Source organism: Raphanus sativus, chromosome 7, assembly GCF_000801105.2.
Source record: "Raphanus sativus cultivar WK10039 chromosome 7, ASM80110v3, whole genome shotgun sequence".
Lineage (NCBI taxonomy): Eukaryota > Viridiplantae > Streptophyta > Magnoliopsida > Brassicales > Brassicaceae > Raphanus > Raphanus sativus.
The window spans coordinates 9,303,353-9,320,777 of record NC_079517.1 but is presented as its reverse complement, the minus strand read 5'-3'; the positions used below and the strand labels follow the sequence as shown (position 1 = coordinate 9,320,777).

Genomic DNA, 17,425 nt, shown 5'->3' with positions numbered 1-17,425 from the left:
TTTATTATCCACATGTACAATAACATTAAAATCATGTAATATCACTCAATTTGTGTATCATGTACAAATAAAATGGTATAGATGTGGAATATCGAGTATTCATGTACATTTGGATAAATAGTGTACACATGTACACTATTATGATAATGTACACATGTACATTGTGATGTATAATGTACACTTTGATGTTAGTGTACACATAAAATTATGTAAGGTGGATAAATTTCAAAAGAAAAATACAAATATGGTTTTAAAAATGTAGAAAACATTTTGAAATGCAATACATCTTGAAATATTACAAGTAGCTCAATAATAAACATATCTACATGTACACTATACCATGTACACAAATTATAATATGAAACCGTTCAGTTCTGTCCAAAATTCATAAAATAAAACCGTAAATTTAAAAGACATTTGGCGTGTACACTATATAATGTACACGAATTATAATATTCACATGTATAATGATTCACATTTATATCAATTAACTTGTATAATAATACATAGACACCAGATAATAATTTAAATTTATTTGCTATAATATTTACATCTGATAATCAAAAATACATAACAATGATATGAATTATAGTCAAAATCACCAATGTGTACATACATAGAAATGATCATCAAAATCACCAATCACCAATGTGTACGTAAATATCAATGATAATAAAAACACCAATGTGTACACAAAATCAAAATCGCCAAATCACCAATATTTTATGATTTTAATGATTTTGAATATTTTGTGTTAGTTCAGCTTAATCATTTTAAGTGTATAAATTGCATTTGTGTATTTATTTGCATATTGCAAGGGTTTAAATGTTTTAGTGCTATATATATGTGTACATCATTTTAAATATCCACATGTACAAAAGGATGTGTGTGAATTGGATGTACATCGATTACAAAACACTATCAAAGATATAGCTTGACATATCTTAAAAGATAGGCAAAATTATGTAAATAATAAATAAATATAATTCTTTTGGAAAATATAAACTGAAAACAACAAATTTCATTTTATAGAAAAGATTTAAAGTTCAGGGAGAAAAAGAAGATGAAGAGAGATACATGGACCCACTTGTAGTTAATTCTCGTCAGAAAAAAATCATATTAAATATTATTAGTAAATTGTTTTTAGTTAGTTACGATTCATTTAGTTAGTTTTGAGGTGAAAAGTGAGATTAGTTGGTAAAAACTACTCTAGTAGCATAAACTGCTCTATAATGTAATAGAAACTTGAAAACTGTCTTTGAGTGTAATTGTTTCTTATTCTTATCTCTGAATTTAATTTCCTAAAGATAACGTGTTGTTATTCAATTAGTAGAGATTTTTTTCTTTTTGTGTCAGTAATTAGTAAAGATTCTGATTGGTATATGGATTATCTCTAGACTAGTTTATCGGATGTCCCCTCTAGTCTATCTTATTAAAGTAGGTGAGACCGTCAGGAATTTTAAATTTGCATGTGCATTGACACATGTCACTATGAAAGTGAAATTGTTGTGTTTTTTCTGACTTTTTAGTACAATGAAATTGCCGATTGTATTTAGCTACTTCTTTCTATTTTAGGGGTGCATAAAAGTACATAGTCCGAAAATTAAAAAACTGGGCTATGTGGTCCAACTTAATTTTCTTAAAGATAGCCCACATAAAAATATAATAACAGTAACAGTTTTTATCAATGTTTTAAAACGGTTAAAAATTATTTAAAAAATCGGTTATAGTTTTTTTTTTGTCGGATTTACTATGATATTAGAAACAACGAGAAACATTACATAGACGATATTACAGCTGACCATTCTACATGTCTTATAAGAATTCATGTCTGACTGCATCATCCTGAGCCGCCCTATGAGATCCATTCCTGACGGTATTCCTTACGCCATGCTGAAGATCCCTTATAAGACTTATCTTCAATATTCTGCATAATTCGCCTTCTCCGGGAATTGAAACCCAGACCTCCTGGTATAAAAATCGGTTATAATTAAAATGATTATTTTAACATTCGCCTTAAGAACTTTATGCTATCTATAGAACGCATAATTACCACCTAATATTTTTTCAACATTGGTTTTTCTATGTAGCTCTGTTTTCAATGCCTTTTTTGATATACATCATCTCGTCTTATCACATATCAAATCAAGCTTGAGCAAGTCTATTCTGATTAACTACACCCACATGAAAGATATGTGATGTTAATTTCTATATCAACTTTAAACAACAAGCACCATTTGCTTCTTTCTGAGATTTCAAACTCAAATATTTCAGCGACACACATCTTCCCACACAACTTTTACATTATTAGTTGATTATTAGTATAGTAAATCGAACACACTTTGTCAATTTCTCAGTTACAAATTCGTAAGAGCCTGAAACCAGCTATCCAAAAGTTTAAAATACTCCAAATGATTGGGCTGATGTGATCCAGTTTTCCCGCACAAAAGCAAAACATCTCAGAACCAATATATGTTTCCTTATTTTTCATGTGTTTTGCATGTATATATGGTAAGAACAACACAACGTATTGATCAACAACACCAATCACAGTATAGAAACAGAGGTTTTGACAGGAATTCTTAGCTCTCACTCTCTCCTAATATCCCTCATACACCTCACAAGATGCATAATCCTATCTCAATATAACCTCTCTTCTATATATACTCTTAGTCTTTCTTCACAAGTCTACTAATTGCATCTTCTCTTCTTCTTTTCATGCATGAGCCAGCTTAGCACTTCCCTTTCAAGAGGTCTATCACAAAATCATGTGAGCATATTAATATCCCACCTTGGAAGATCCAGCTTGTGTTTGTCCTCAAACTGAAATGATAGAACTTATACAAAAAGACAACTTCAGCAATTAATATAGAGCTCATTATCATTGGTTTCTTAAATTGGCTAAGTTACATACTCTTATTTTGTTAAATGGATTTATATAGTTTTTCAATGTATGTATATTACAAATTATTATGGGTGCACTTAAAAGTTAGTGAAGCATATTAATTTTAAAAGATATTTTGGAGGCACATGAACCAGCTTCGCCTTTGGCTTCGACCCACATATGAATCCTCACCTCATTCACTAGACCACAAAATATGAACTAAAGAGTTGGAAACATTAATGTTGATAAATTAATGAGTTAGTTACTTACAGTGCCTTCACATGTAAATTCACTCCACCACTGATAAGAACTTCTCCATGAATCGTATTGTTAGGAACCTCATTTCTCTACGACCAGTCAAAACATTCATAGATGGGGCCAAGAAATTCTTTGTGAAAGGTTTTAAAACATTTCTTACAAGGTGAATCAGCTGAGGCGAGAAACTTGCAAACTTTCATTAGTGAGAATTGATTGTTTGTTTGATCAGTAATTTTTGTAGTCCATTTCTTTTGTTAATGACTGAGCCATCTGCACTTTCAGTCGCAAATTCGTAAATAAACTAAGGATAAATTGTATTTACTAGTTACGGCATACTTTACCAACCAATTAGTTTTGTACTGTACTTAATTTTTATACATTTTCCATAACATGTACGTAATAACAGTAAAAACGACATGGTTAATTGATAGAAAAATGTCACGCGACACAAAAGTAAGTCTGTGACATTGGCATTGCTTAATTATATTCGCAAAGTAAGTGTTAGGGGCTGATTTAAAAAATTTCATAAAGTTGAGATACTTTTCCTCAATAATAGAAAAAAAAAACAATACTTCCAAATTTCGAGAGCCCTGGTGTGGGGTCCGCTCATAGCAACTGATTTGGGTAGCGCTTGTGCGTGACTGTTTTAGCCTATAGGACGTTAGATGAAATCGGTCTATAATACCCCTACTATCTTCCTGTAATACCAAACTTGCCCCTAGATATTATTCTTCTCCTATAAACTTCACTACTCTCTCACTACCTTTTCCCATTTCAATATATTTTTTCGAAATTTTCTCTCCTCTTTCTATCTCTGAGTTTACTAGCGGAAACGAATCTTCTTCTCCACTCTCGAAAATGGTGAGTAAGAGACGCCGATCATCGATTTATCTTTTAGCCAGGTCTAGCTTTCGCTTCGTTCTAGTTCTCGAATCTGATTTCGCGTTTTTTTTCTTCTTCCCTCAGGTAATGGCTCAGAAGCTGAAGGAAGCTGAGATCACCGAGCAGGACTCGCTCCTTCTGGTAAGCAAAACCGCCTTCGTCGAGAGCTTTCGTTTCCGTTTCTTATGGATTCGCCAAAGTTTCTCGTTCCTTACTTGTGGTTTTCGAAGTTTTACTGAGCCCGATCAGTTCGCGTTAATCGTCTAGATATGGATTTTTGTTTTACGTTCATTATCGAAATGGATTGTGATCTTCGTTTATCATCTAGAGATGAGATGTGATGGATTTCGTCTCTTGATTTTTGTGAAAAATTTCTCGTTGCTTCATCGAGCTTCCGTTTCTGTTTCTTATGGATTCACCAAGTTTCTCGTTCCTTACTTGTGGTTTTCGAAGTTTTACTGATCTCGATCAGTTCGCGTTAATCATCTAAGATGAGAAGATATGTGACGCTTGATTTTTGTGATAATTTCTCGTTGCTGGCTACCTCGTGATTTCACCAGATTAATCTGGATTTGGATCACGTATACTGTTTAGAGATCTGATGTTTGCTTGTTTTCTTCGTTAATGCGCGTTAGACACTGACGCCGTTGTGTTGGTGTTGGTTTTGTTGAAATTAGACTAGGAATCTGCTTCGTATTGCTATCTTCAACATCAGCTACATCAGGGGACTCTTTCCCGAGAACTACTTCAATGACAAATCGGTTCCTGCTTTAGGTAACAAGCTAATAATCTGAGATCTCTTTTGCAATTTCTGTAAGTATAGAGAGAATAGTAACTGGCTGATGATTTTTTGAAACAGATATGAAGATCAAGAAGCTGTTGCCTATAGATCCTGAATCACGCAGATTGATTGACTGGATGGAGAAAGGTTTTTGTATATTATAATGATTTTAGAATTTTATTTGGCTTCTTTCTCACTGTTTTTGACTGATTGTCTGTGTTCTCATCACTGGATCTAGGAGTCTACGATGCGCTACAGAAGAAGTATTTGAAGACGCTCATGTTCTGCATATGTGAATCCGTAGAGGGTCCGATGATTGAGGAATACTCATGTAAGTTCTGGCGAGATGGTTGATTAGCTTGTTAAAAAGTGTGGTTTTCTGTTGGATTATACGATTGATTGAATGATTGATAGCTCACAACTTTCTCCTTTTATTATATTTGAATCATCCGGTTTTGATTTTGATGAAGAGCCTGTGTTACTACTGCAGTCAATTTCAGCTATTCAGATTCTGATAGCCAAGAAGTCAGGATGGACATCAGTCGTACTGGGACTAAGAAACGTGGAGGGACTTTTAACTCCACTGCTGACATTACCCAAAATCAAATGAGGTTTGCACTGTTAAGATATTTTTTGAGGTCTAAATGGTTTCGTCTTACCTGACATGCTTTGTAATTTTCATGATTGTGCTGAAATCAGGAGTTCAGCTTGCAAAATGGTCCGCACACTAGTTCAGTTGATGAGGACCCTCGACAAAATGCCAGACAAGGTGATGAATATTTTAACTATTCTTCAGGGGTATTCCATTTACATAAGTTTTCAAATTGCTGATGACAGAGTTTACTCTTTTTTTGTTTCTGCTCCAGCGCACCATTGTGATGAAGCTTATGTACTACGATGATGTGACGGTATGGTTTTAGTATTCATAAATTTGATAAATATTGGTGATTATTATTGTCATGCAGTTTGTGTAGAGATGACCCTGCCATATTAAAACTGATAACTAGCAATCAAACTCTGGGCTTGTGAAGTCTTACTTTAGTTATTAAGACTGACATCTGTCACTTAAATCTTTTTGCAGCCACCAGATTACGAGCCACCTTTCTTCAGAGGCTGTACAGAAGAAGAAGCTCAGCATGTCTGGACGAAGGATCCTCTGAGAATGGAAGTTGGTAATGTTAACAGCAAACATCTCGTGTTAACGCTTAAGGTAATGTGATTAAAAAATATGTAACTCGCTAGAAATATATCTCGTCTTCTGATGTCTACTCATTGTGGATGATCTGTGCAGGTCAAGAGCGTTCTTGATCCTTGTGAGGATGAAAATGATGACATGCAAGATGATGGAAAGAGTACAGGACCTAATTCTGTACATGATGACCAGCCTTCTGATTCAGATAGCGAGGTTAACAAAGTCATTTATCTGCTTTTAACTCAGTCTTTGCATCCTATGTTGTCTGCCTAAAATGTAATCTGTTTTTTTTTGTTGTTTCCAGATCAGTCAAACAAAAGAAACTCAATTCCTTCTGGCGCCAGTAGGTAATGATAACTTACAACAAATCTTTGTATTATATGACAGTCTATTTAAGTTTTGCACTAACTGAGTAAACCTGATAATCTAACAGAGAAACAAGACGATGATGATGGAGAGGTTGATGAAGGTGAACTACTATAAAAATATTAGCACAAAAACATGACTTTACTGAAAAGGAAAAGCGTCTTCTAATTTCACCTACCTATGGGATGTTTCAAGATGACACACAGGATCCGGTTGAGTCTCAACAGCAGCTAGCAAGGGTGAAGGACTGGATCATTTCCCGCCACCTCAATACTCTGGAGCTCACAGATGTCCTTTCAAACTTCCCCGATATCTCAATAGTAATGGGTTTTTCCTCTTCCTTTCCACCTTATAAAGTGTTATTAAGCTCTTGCATATTTGTTTTCTGCCGTTCTAAGCCTCTCTATTTTATTATTCCAGGCTCTGACTGAAGGTATATATAAAAGTTTGATGAAAGTCACTACCAAAAAGGACACTTGAAGCATCTAATGATAATGGAATCTACAGCTTTCTATAATTGCTATATACTGTGAACAGTATTTCCTCTCCACTAACAATTACAACCTGATTTTCAGAAATCGTGGATCAGCTGGAGAAAGAAGGTGTTCTTTCAAAAACAGGGAAGGACGCGTACATTATAACCAGAGATAAGGTATGCAATTGATCCTATCCTACTGATTTCATTCTCTTTGATATTTTATTTATCTTACCATCAACTAACCCCAAATATAACCAGGCACAATGGAGCGAATTTAACTTTGTGAAAGATGAAGCTGATGGTAAAACTGCTCCAAAGGACGAGAAATCTATTGCTCCTAAAGACTACATGTACATGAAAGTGAGAGACTCTGACTTCTTACTCTATGTTTAATGTACAGGCAAAAAGGATATCTAAATAAAAATGGTCTTGAGATCCATCATTAACACCCTTTTTTTGTTAGGCGCTGTACCATTCTCTTCCAATGCAATATGTGACCGTTACAAAGCTTCACAACATGTTGGATGGTGAAGCCAACCAGACACAAGTTCGTAAGCTAATTGACCGAATGATCCAAGAGGGCTACGTGGAAGATTCTAGCAACCGCAGGCTAGGTTTGCTGTCTCAGTTCAGACCCTTCTCTTTTAAGTTTTGTTGGTAGTAAGGCATTGTCACTGATGAAATTTGTATATACAGGGAAGCGTGTAATTCACTCAGCTTTTACCGAGAATAAGCTAAATGAAGTCAGAAAAGTTCTTGCCACAGATGATGATATGGTAATTCTTCAGACTGTTGAATAAATCCTTGGAAGAGCTTTCTAATGAGAATTGTTTCACAGGATGTGGATGTAGACGAAACTGTAAACAAGACCAACGGCCAAGATGCCAAACTAACCCAAGGTATACTCTTTTCCTTCCCTAGCTTTTAGCTGTGTTAACCGGTCTTGATGTGAACACAAAAACGTTTTTGAAAACAAGCAGATGTATCTACACGCGGAGGCATCCACTCCATTGGATCAGACATGACACGCACGAAAGGAAGATCTGGGATGCAGCAGAACGGATCGGTTCTAAGTGAACAGACCATCTCTAAAGCTAATAACAACACTCCAGTGAGCAGCAACGCACAGGTTGAAATCACACCACTTTTTAATAAACATATCCTTTGTGACTCTTGCTATGTGTACCTAATCTGGTAACTGTGGCTCAGCCTGTGGCTTCGAGGGAGAGTTTTGCTGTAAAAGGAATGGGTGCTAAAATCTGCAAGGACGCTAACTCAGACGGTAGCCAAGCCTCACAAGACAGGCGTTACAGGAAAACTAGCATGGTCTCTTAATACAGAACCACAGAGTCTTTTATGTTTTCAACTTAAAAGTGATAATTTTGATGCTAACATGCTCTTTTGGATTTTGGTTATCAGGTGAGAGAGCCTATCCTGCAGTACTCGAAGCGCCAGAAATCTCAGGCTAATTGATGATGGTACCACAGTCTCAGGCACGAAAGCCACCATACTCAGTGGCTATGATAGTAACTTTTACCAATTCCCATAATCCATAAACTCTCCTCATACACTAGCTCGCTTTATTCCAATGCTTAAGTATTATTATCTTTGTTACTTCTGGTACGAGACTTGTTGCAACACTTGCTTTATCGGTTAGAGTGGTTTTATAATATTCCGCCTGCCTCTTGCTTTATCGTTTCTTTATTGTTGCAGACTATTTTCATGTTTCTTTTCCCTTTGAGAATATATTGCATTAAACGCAAACATGTTATTGTGGATTACTTACACTCGTAAATCATTTTGGCTTTTGTAAAATTTTCCGTCATGATTTGATAACCACTAATTCTAAACCTAACAAGTATACGATCACGAGTCTGTCGGAGACATACACTTAAGGTTTATGTCGCAGCTGAACATCCAATCCAAGAGAGAAACATCCACACATGAAAGAAACTTAAAAATAGTCTTCTTATTCAGATATTGATTGAAACATTCGTGATTTGGTTGCCTTTGGAGAGTTTGGGTTTGTTACTTGTGTAAATAATTTGAGCAGGCCCTCTCATTGTGGTAGAACTTGGTCTTGTAGCAAGTGTTTAGTTTCTTAGTGTGATGCGTTTGTTTATATACTACTGGTAAACCAAGAAGGTACTATTTGAGTAACGAAACTATACATAACATGAAAAAAAACTCATCACATTTCAGAAAGTATATTCATATTCAAAGATGCAAATGGAGAATCAAAACAACTTTACTAAGAAACAATGAGAGTATACTCCTCTCTCCTTTGTAAACAAGTCTACAGTGGTTATTATTGAGTTTGTACCAGGCTTCAAAACACCTGAAAGAAAAAAGCAAAGAAGGGAGTACAATCGGGAACTGAAACAGACACATGCATCTATCCAGACAACATCACAACACATCTTCTGCCTGCAACAGACGAAACAAATGGATCAACAATGAGTTCCTTTTGGTAAGGAGCTGAAACTTAAATATATAAGAAGAAAGACTGCTGATTCTAAGCACATATGCTAAGGAGAAGAGATGTACAAACTCCTGGAATAAAAAATATACACCACTTCACGCCACAATGTGGATATACTACTGAACTTTATACATTTACAGAAATATCAAAAATCAAGATATTTACATCAAAGCGCAAACACTAATAGTTCACTCTTCATACCCATTTCATCTAACACAAAAAGCTAAAGCATATATAGATAATTGCATCTACTTTGACCCATATTGAAAGTAGTATATACTAGTAACGATTTAGATAAAGCTCACCATTGAATGATTAGTTTGAGGAAGAAGGGTGGTCCTGAAGGAGATCATCATAAGGGTCCCTGCGACCAGCAACCTGACTGATCTGAGGATCCCAACGAAGCTGAGCGTTGTGACGCTCAAAAGTCCAGAAACCATAAGGACGAATAGGCAAAGCCCACATCTCCTTAATCTTCTTGCACCTCTCGTGCATCTCATATATGTGCTCCCTCGCTTTCCTGTCTCTCACCTCCGGATCCTCCATCAACCTCAGCACCAGATTCTCCGCAAACTCCATTATGAAACCCATCTCCTTCCCAAAAAATCACTGCGACTGAAAATAAAAAAAAAAAATTTCTCAAGAATTGATTCCCCCAGTTTAGATCTAGGCTAAGTTTCAATGAACCTTAGGGTGCATCAATCTCGTTACTTGATACGATGTATTTGGGATAGGGACAAACCCTTTGAGATATAGGAGACTTACGATTAGATACGGAACAGGAAAATCGCAGAAGCTCTTTGTTTGGTCTTAGAGAACTTTTGAACAAGACAGAGGTCCAGAGCATGTGATGAAGAAAACATAAATCTGATTAAGACGGAAACTGCGTGTTGTTTGCTACTTTGAAACGAGGAAACAAGACGTTTTTTTGTCTGCCAAAAAACGCCACGCGGTTTATGTCTCTTTTTACGCAATGCCGTAACCGTGATCACATTTTTGCCGAGCCGATTCAACTCCGGTATATGCTCCTTGCCCACACAGTTGACCCTTTTCTCTTGTCAACAAACTTTTAATATTTTAGAGCCCAATGGGTAGTGTTACAAAAAAATATGAAGCCTTAATGGGTAGAACATGCAGATTCAAGCAATTGTTAGAAAAGCCGATGAGCTAAAAGATGCACTCGAGACATTTGAAAAGTGGGTTTAATAGCTTATCTAGTTTGAGCAAATGACCTTGAATATTTCACAAACCAATGAGAGCTCTGGCATAGATACAGGCTTAAGATTGATAAAACAAGAGAAGCCAACATAGCGGTAGACATTTTAGTAACCCTATCTTTTGACTGACTCGTACCATATTGGTTGGTTACAGACGAGTCTATAAAATATGGAACCCTATCACTCAAACTCATTTCTATTTTTAGGTCAGATTTTTTTTATTCGATCTAAGATTATCAAGGGTCAATACTTATGTGAACGGAAGGAAAAAAAAAACATGTTATTCTTATATAGAGAAATAATTCACATTGAATAGTAAACATTAGAAAAATGTTCATCGGAATTCAAGCAGAAAATCAAAAATTTGACGAGAAAATCTAAATTTATTATGACATTTTGATTTCTCTAAGAATGTTATAGATTTGTTTTTGTTACACAGAATAGATTTTCAAGTACTTTAGTAATTAATGTTAATAAATCGTATATTTTTAGTAAATATTAATTAAACTATTTGATATGATTAAATATCATTGATAGATAGTTATTAGAAAATGTATAATGAATTAAATAATAAATTTAGTTATAAATATTTTCATTATTTCTAACGTGTGTAAATAATCTAGAAAATTCTTCTTTTTTCAGAAACGAATGAAGTATATTATTTGGAATAAAGCGGACAACTAGTTCTTCTCAACACCACTTTTTTTTTGTTTGCTTTCTACACCACAATACTGAATTATATAGAAACCCCCAAAGCGGACAACTCTAAGGACATGAAAATAAATGGGATGAGCCTTTGGCCACCACCACCTCACCTTTATTTCATTTTCTAATTATTCAAAAAATTATTAAAGTGATAAAATTTTACTTTTATTATTTTGATACATTTACTTTCTGACTCCCTACAAAAAAAAAGAAGGTACATGAACAGAAATGGTCCACTATAATTTTTTAATTGATTGCAACAGAAGCTACTTATTTAACTGAGTCAACTTTGGCAGGTGACTGAAAAAAATTCTACCAACTAAATTAGTAACTACATTCATGATAAGTAGTTAAATTGATGCAAGTTTTTTTGTCTAAAACTTAATATTCGGGGTAAACTGTAAATAATGCTTAGTACCTTTGTAAATTCGAATTTTCAACAGCGGCATTATTAAAATTATGTACATAACTTCACATATTTTTAAAAGTCATGGTGGACAACTACTTTTCCACAGACAACGTCGCTTCACCATTGAATACATATTTTTAGATACTTTTTATGTTTCTAATAAATAAATGTTTTTAAAAAGTTATAATAAATACAATTTTACGTTTCTAATGTATTTTAATTAATTATAATAAATTTTAAATTTCAAAAAACGTTTATTGAATTCTTATTGGATTAGAATTATGAGAAAGAGCTAATCATAGAAATTTATGCATGTGTCAAAATTAAAATATTTTTAAAATATGCGTTAAAATAACAAATAAATGCATCTATGGAAATATGAGTACGTTTTAAGAACAGTAAATAATGCACTATGTACTTTTAGTTTTAGTAATGCGTTGGAGTGTTAGTTAGTATGTTATTATCACTTTATCAGCAGTTCATTAAGAGATGTGTTTCTGGATTGCCCAGACCTACTTGTCTCGGCCATTAAAAGGTTGGATCAGTGTCGTCATGGTTCGCAGCCCGGGAACTTCGAGCTTTGTTTATAATTAGTATTCGTTAACTGCAAAATATACTGGTTACGTATAAAAGAACTTACGTTAGCAGCATTGCTTAATCAAATACTTTTAGATTTTACGCTTAATTTTGTTTGGCAGACTTTTAAAATTCTTCTTCTTTTCCACTGATACACTCCTCATTCTTAAAAAAAAAAAACAATACACGATCCTCTATGTTCGTCCCTTATTTCTTTTCTCCTCTAGTGTTAATAAAATATTTGGAGGATAAAAACGCATCACTAAAGTCCCTTAAAATGTCTTCTATCTTTTTTAAAAAACAAGATGTCTTCTGTTTGTCTCTAAATTTTGTCTAAAATGCAAACTTTTGAGATTTAGTTATGCATATGAAAGATATATTTAAAAGTATATTACTAACAAATTGTGTGTTTATGGGTAGTTTAGTGGTAAAAGAATATATGCAATAATATTTTTTTAACGCAAACTTTAAAGTGTAAACCAATGATGATGGGGAAATAAAATCAAAGATTTGTTTATGATAATATTGTGCTTGTGGAGACAATGAAGTATCGAAGAGGGTCCACATTTATTCAAATCAGACGTTACTTTCTGCTTATCCTAATTTGATTTGCAATGAGGATTTCCCGGTCTCCCTAATTTAATTACGAAAAGGAAAAAGGAAAAGAAAAAGGCACGAAATTAATGAAGTGAAAGAGAGCTACATAATCGCAGACCCATGATGCTTTGTCAGCCATTAATCTTAAAATTTATAGTCTAATCACTACTTTTAATCATTAACTGCTGCCTGCTGGTATGAGTATCTACAATATTCAGTTTTAAGTTACAACTTTACCTTGAAACCTAAATCTCAATTATCAAGACACGTTCATGTGTCTATAGTTATTGTCGTGCGGATTTAGCATACCCAAAATCTTGAGCTAGGTGTGCTCTCAAAAACTCAGAGTGTCCCTCATCAGAAGTTTTTTTTTCCTCATTAGTAGTAGTGTGGTATGTTTATCACGTCGAAATGCCATCAAAAGAAAATCCGCCAGTTAATTAGAAGAAAAAGATGTAATGGATCGTTTCACTCTTTTTTTATCAATAATTATAGTGATCTTGAACTCTATATACTGATTACTGACTTAAGAATCCAAAGTTCTTACAACTATATCATATGGTGAATAAGGAGTGCTTCACTATCACACCGACATAGATCCACGATTATATATTAAAATTTATTGATCCATGATTCACCCTCCGCAGTCAATCCAATGATCTGATGATTTATGAAGTGATGTGGATGGATCAGCTTCGGAATATTGCTAAGATATCGATTTAAGACTTTAGCGGCATTGGCGTACTGCACTTGATAACTCAAAACAATAAACTGTCAATTGTTACATACTCTCTCCGTATACAAATGTATGTATTCTAGTTTTTTATCTTCATACAAAAATTGATGAGTGGTGAGTTTTATTGATAAAACCAAAATTTAATAGTTAAACGTATATTTATTGTTTCTATCATGTGTGAAAACCTTAAACATCATACATTTGTATATAGAGCGAGTATGAACAACCAAAAACTTTCAACAGCTAACTCCATGTTCACAAAATAATTTGAAATTTGAAAGAGTTATATATATTTTAAAAATATTTTACCATGTAATAATACAAATTTTTAAAATTACACCACGAGTACAACATCCTAGTATTATAGATAGACATACTATGATTGAAGAATCTCTTAAGGAAACCATACATTAACTTCGGTCTTAAGATACCAAAGCTATACAAACAGTATCATTGTGATACTTCCAAACAAATCATTAGGAATCTATAATGAAACTTCTTTTGACCCATAATTGTTTTAGATTTGAAGACAGTTTTGAATAGATATTGGTGACGAATCATCACTATATAAAACAGTCGGAGATACAACAGTCTTGGAAAGCATATCCGTTATATGGTAGTATACCTTATGATGAACATATGGGGCTATACTTTCAACTCTCATACATATATTCACAATATTTTATCAATTATACGTGTTTACTTTTCAACGAGTCAACATGTTAACTTTGCCTTACGGCCATAGTTATTATCATTCAAACTTTTTCCATTTTTGTTTTCAGATTTTGCTATATATCGTCCGTTCCGGCATGTCACATTGCTCGAATTTGTGTGGGACATATGCATGTGTGCTTATTTATTATCGCCACATCAGTACCAGTTCACCAGAATCTACCGGCATTGCTAATATGTTATTATTTGTACGTTTATATATTTTGATGCGAAATTTTGTGGGACACGACAATTTAAAACTACATTCTACAATTTTCTGAAAACTTTGCTCTATCGTAATATAAAATACTGACTGGGAAAAAAAACTCAGATGTTGCGGTAAACAGTATAAATCAGGTTTGAACACTAGGTGACAAATCTCATGCAAAATAATAAACATGATAAGAAAATTTCGATACAAGGGTACCATGCCTTATGAAACGATGCGACGTTCAGTATAACAAGAACATGACATTTGATCAAAAGTCTGAAAAATGTTATTTGTTCTATGCCGGCTCTGAAACAGTGATCCATGAATAAAAGGAGTTTAGTGAAGACAGAATATATATATATGGTTTTCACAAATAAAATGAGTGTAATCGTGGATATGTGGTATATAGAGTTTAACATTGCTACATAAATCGAAAAAAAGAGGAGTTTACATTGCTACATAGTGTCTTATGTTCCGGTCCAGACCAACCGATTAATGACCGGGTTTTTTTGGTACCTGATAAACCTAAGTCTAGCCAATTAACAACTGGTTTCCAAATGGTTCAGCCTAACACATAGGAGTACCAAATATGTCGTAAAGAATGCAATAACCTTTAGAAATGCATGACAAAATAGGAGACTGCTGATGCTGATCAAGATCTTTCAAATGTCACAATTGGGGTTAGACCATATCTTTCCAAATCCTCGCTCTGTGTCCAAATGTTCGCATGCTAATGAGATGATCTAGCATTCATATCGTATTTTAATAGACGGTCGTGCATGATCTTGCATGTTTTCTTAATTCCTTGTTGCCTTGTCGCATTAAACTTTCTTTTATTAATTGAGTTATTTGCATAGATAAGGAAACATCTTTCTTTGACCAAAAAAAAAAAAGGAAACATCTTTCATATGTTCAACGATTGAACGAGAGATGAATTTTCACTCTATTTTGGAAACGGACTCGCCAAAGAAGAAGAAAAGTAAGCTCCTTACGTAAGCAAAGATAAAAAGAAGAAAAATATAACTGAATAAATTGAAATTCAAGAAAAAATTTAGAAAAAAAAGCATTCTAGCCGTTCACTGATACTCATCTTTACAATCGATTAGAATACAAAATTTACTCTTTAACGCCACATCTAACCGTTGGTAATATTTTAATCCTAATCTTGCCACTAATTAAACAAAAAAAAACGAAACTAAACAAAGCTTCGTTTACCTCATCTTCATCGCGTCTAATTAAAGCAGCCGTTACTCGTTGCCGTTAACTCATGGGCACCAATACGTTATCACCGTCAACGTTACCCTCCATCTGAACGTTACCATCTCCGTCACCACCCGCCGCATCTTGCTCCACCGGAGCACAATCCATCTTATGCCGGAGTTTCCAATCAAGAGCCTGACAAGCGCGTGAACAGTAATTCACAACGCCACAAACAGAACACCTGCGGAACTCATGCTTCCTCGTCTCCTGCCGTCCACATCCGCCGTGAGAACACAACCTCAACCCATCTCCGGGAGCATCTCCGCCGCGTACGGCGTACCAATCCGCTAAAAACCGGTTCGCCGGATGTATCTCCGGCGCCGGGACATTACATCCGAAATCGCTCAGCAGCGGACAGCCACCGATTTGTGTCTGGTTAGGATGCGGTAAAGTGAGCCACGACCGAGTCTCGTTCCCGGAGGATAAAACGGCGGCGAGCTCGCGAGCGTTGGCTTGGACGAGGAATCTCCGACCCTCGGAGACGTTCTGCGGAACGCCGTAGCCGTCTTGGAGACAGTGACCGAGCTCGCGGAGCGCGTCGACGTGTCCCAAGAAAGCGGCACGCGCGCATAAAGCCACGCCGGCTCGGAGATCCTTGTCGTTCTTGGAACCGCCGCTTCCGTTGAACTGAATCACGGCTAAAGAGTATAACGCGGGCGCGTAGGAGCTAATCGCGGCTTTGGCCATCAGCGACGCGCCGTTTCCTCTGTTTTGCAGACAGTAAAACCGAATCTGTACCAAAAGTAGAAAACAAGACAAAACGTTAAAACAAAAAGTTTCGTGTAATAAAAATTTCATGTAACAAAAACTTCATTTACAAACTAACCATGCCGAGAGTGTAGCAAGCCTCGAGGCTTCCGGCGTCGACGCAGCGTTTGAGAAACCGGTGAGCTTCTTCCGTCCAATTCTGAGCCTTTACGGCAATCGCTTTCCGAGACAATCTCGACAGAACAAGAGGACTCGTTGCTAAACTCTTTAATCTCTTACATCTGTTACACAAACCAGTTTATCATTTAGAGACAAAAGAGATTTGTCCGAAAAAAAAAGGATTTAAACCGGAAAGCTTACGTCATTAAAACGCTGATGAAATCAGCAGGACATCGAGATGTAGAAGCAAGTCTACGAAGGATAGAAACAACAAGATCGTCTGGGATTGTATCTAACAAATCGGGTCCTGCTTTAGATGACGCCGGTGAAGAAAGACATCTTCGTCGTTTATTTCCCGGCGTAAAGACGCCGTCTCCGGCGTCGGTGGAGTTAAAAGTTCTTTTGGTTTTCCTTACGGGCAACATAATCTTCTTCTGTGTGTGTCTGAAGGATTACAAATCTCTCTCTCTCTCTCTCTCTCTCTCTCTACCTATCTAACGCTTCTGGTCCCCTTATCTCTCTATCTCCATTTCGCTTATCTCTTGGCTTATAAATATACAAAGTGGTTGAGTTGTATCTCTCTTCTCCATGCGTACATACGTATGCGACGAGTGTTGTAATGACTATTTTACCCTTGTACTTTTTGTTGTATTACCCGGTCAAAACGTCGTTGACCCAGCTTTCTGCTTTTTTCTGTAGCTTGAAAATCCCTCTCGCACGAATATTTATATCATCATCATCAATGGAGAACAGAGAAAGAAGAAACTTGCGGAGAGAAGCAAAGAATGGATCTTTTATTTATATAATCCGTTT

The 17,425-nt window shown here is 35.3% G+C and overlaps 3 protein-coding genes across 4 annotated transcripts; 1 reads left to right on the top strand and 2 right to left on the bottom strand.

Moving 5' to 3' along the window:
• The first annotated feature begins 3,921 nt into the window (after positions 1-3,921).
• LOC108817036 (meiosis-specific protein ASY1) lies at positions 3,922-8,658 on the top strand. Its single transcript, XM_018589624.2, has 22 exons — positions 3,922-4,003; positions 4,109-4,165; positions 4,702-4,798; positions 4,884-4,952; positions 5,044-5,136; positions 5,296-5,416; positions 5,505-5,574; positions 5,672-5,713; positions 5,887-6,015; positions 6,097-6,210; positions 6,302-6,344; positions 6,431-6,466; positions 6,559-6,683; positions 6,784-6,796; positions 6,939-7,015; positions 7,100-7,201; positions 7,305-7,455; positions 7,538-7,617; positions 7,680-7,740; positions 7,822-7,970; positions 8,051-8,167; positions 8,261-8,658. Exons 1-22 carry the CDS (start codon positions 4,001-4,003, stop codon positions 8,312-8,314), a joined length of 1,803 nt encoding a protein of 600 aa, XP_018445126.1. The 5' UTR covers positions 3,922-4,000; the 3' UTR covers positions 8,315-8,658.
• Positions 8,659-9,013: 355 nt separating this feature from the next.
• LOC108814996 (uncharacterized) lies at positions 9,014-10,246 on the bottom strand. Of its 2 annotated transcripts, none has more exons than XM_018587653.2 (3): positions 10,089-10,246; positions 9,629-9,938; positions 9,014-9,268 (listed from the first exon to the last, which is right to left on the bottom strand). In XM_018587653.2, the coding sequence occupies exon 2, from the start codon at positions 9,912-9,914 to the stop codon at positions 9,639-9,641; it is 276 nt and encodes a 91-aa protein (XP_018443155.1). In that variant the 5' UTR covers positions 9,915-9,938; positions 10,089-10,246; the 3' UTR covers positions 9,014-9,268; positions 9,629-9,638. The 2 variants fall into 2 exon arrangements, with proteins under 2 accessions (XP_018443155.1, XP_018443156.1); XM_018587654.2 differs by having other exon boundaries at positions 10,011-10,143.
• A 5,052-nt stretch (positions 10,247-15,298) lies between these two features.
• Positions 15,299-17,132, bottom strand: LOC130497469 (F-box protein At1g67340-like). Its single transcript, XM_056990270.1, has 3 exons — positions 16,814-17,132; positions 16,572-16,734; positions 15,299-16,477 (listed from the first exon to the last, which is right to left on the bottom strand). Exons 1-3 carry the CDS (start codon positions 17,035-17,037, stop codon positions 15,746-15,748), a joined length of 1,119 nt encoding a protein of 372 aa, XP_056846250.1. The 5' UTR covers positions 17,038-17,132; the 3' UTR covers positions 15,299-15,745.
• Positions 17,133-17,425: the final 293 nt, after the last annotated feature.

What these genes read in the sequence shown, in the direction of transcription:
- LOC108814996 (XM_018587653.2), bottom strand. Translation starts at nt 9,914, where the DNA reads ATGGGTTTCATAATGGAGTTTGCGGAGAATCTGGTGCTGAGGTTGATG.
- LOC130497469 (XM_056990270.1), bottom strand. Translation starts at nt 17,037, where the DNA reads ATGTTGCCCGTAAGGAAAACCAAAAGAACTTTTAACTCCACCGACGCC. An exon ending in TTCATCAGCGTTTTAATGAC is followed by an intron (nt 16,735 to 16,813) that starts GTAAGCTTTCCG and finishes TTTGTGTAACAG; the next exon opens with ATGTAAGAGATTAAAGAGTT. An exon ending in CTTGCTACACTCTCGGCATG is followed by an intron (nt 16,478 to 16,571) that starts GTTAGTTTGTAA and finishes CTTTTGGTACAG; the next exon opens with ATTCGGTTTTACTGTCTGCA.
- LOC108817036 (XM_018589624.2), top strand. An exon ending in GATGATTGAGGAATACTCAT is followed by an intron (nt 5,137 to 5,295) that starts GTAAGTTCTGGC and finishes TTACTACTGCAG; the next exon opens with TCAATTTCAGCTATTCAGAT. An exon ending in AAGACTACATGTACATGAAA is followed by an intron (nt 7,202 to 7,304) that starts GTGAGAGACTCT and finishes TTTTTTTGTTAG; the next exon opens with GCGCTGTACCATTCTCTTCC.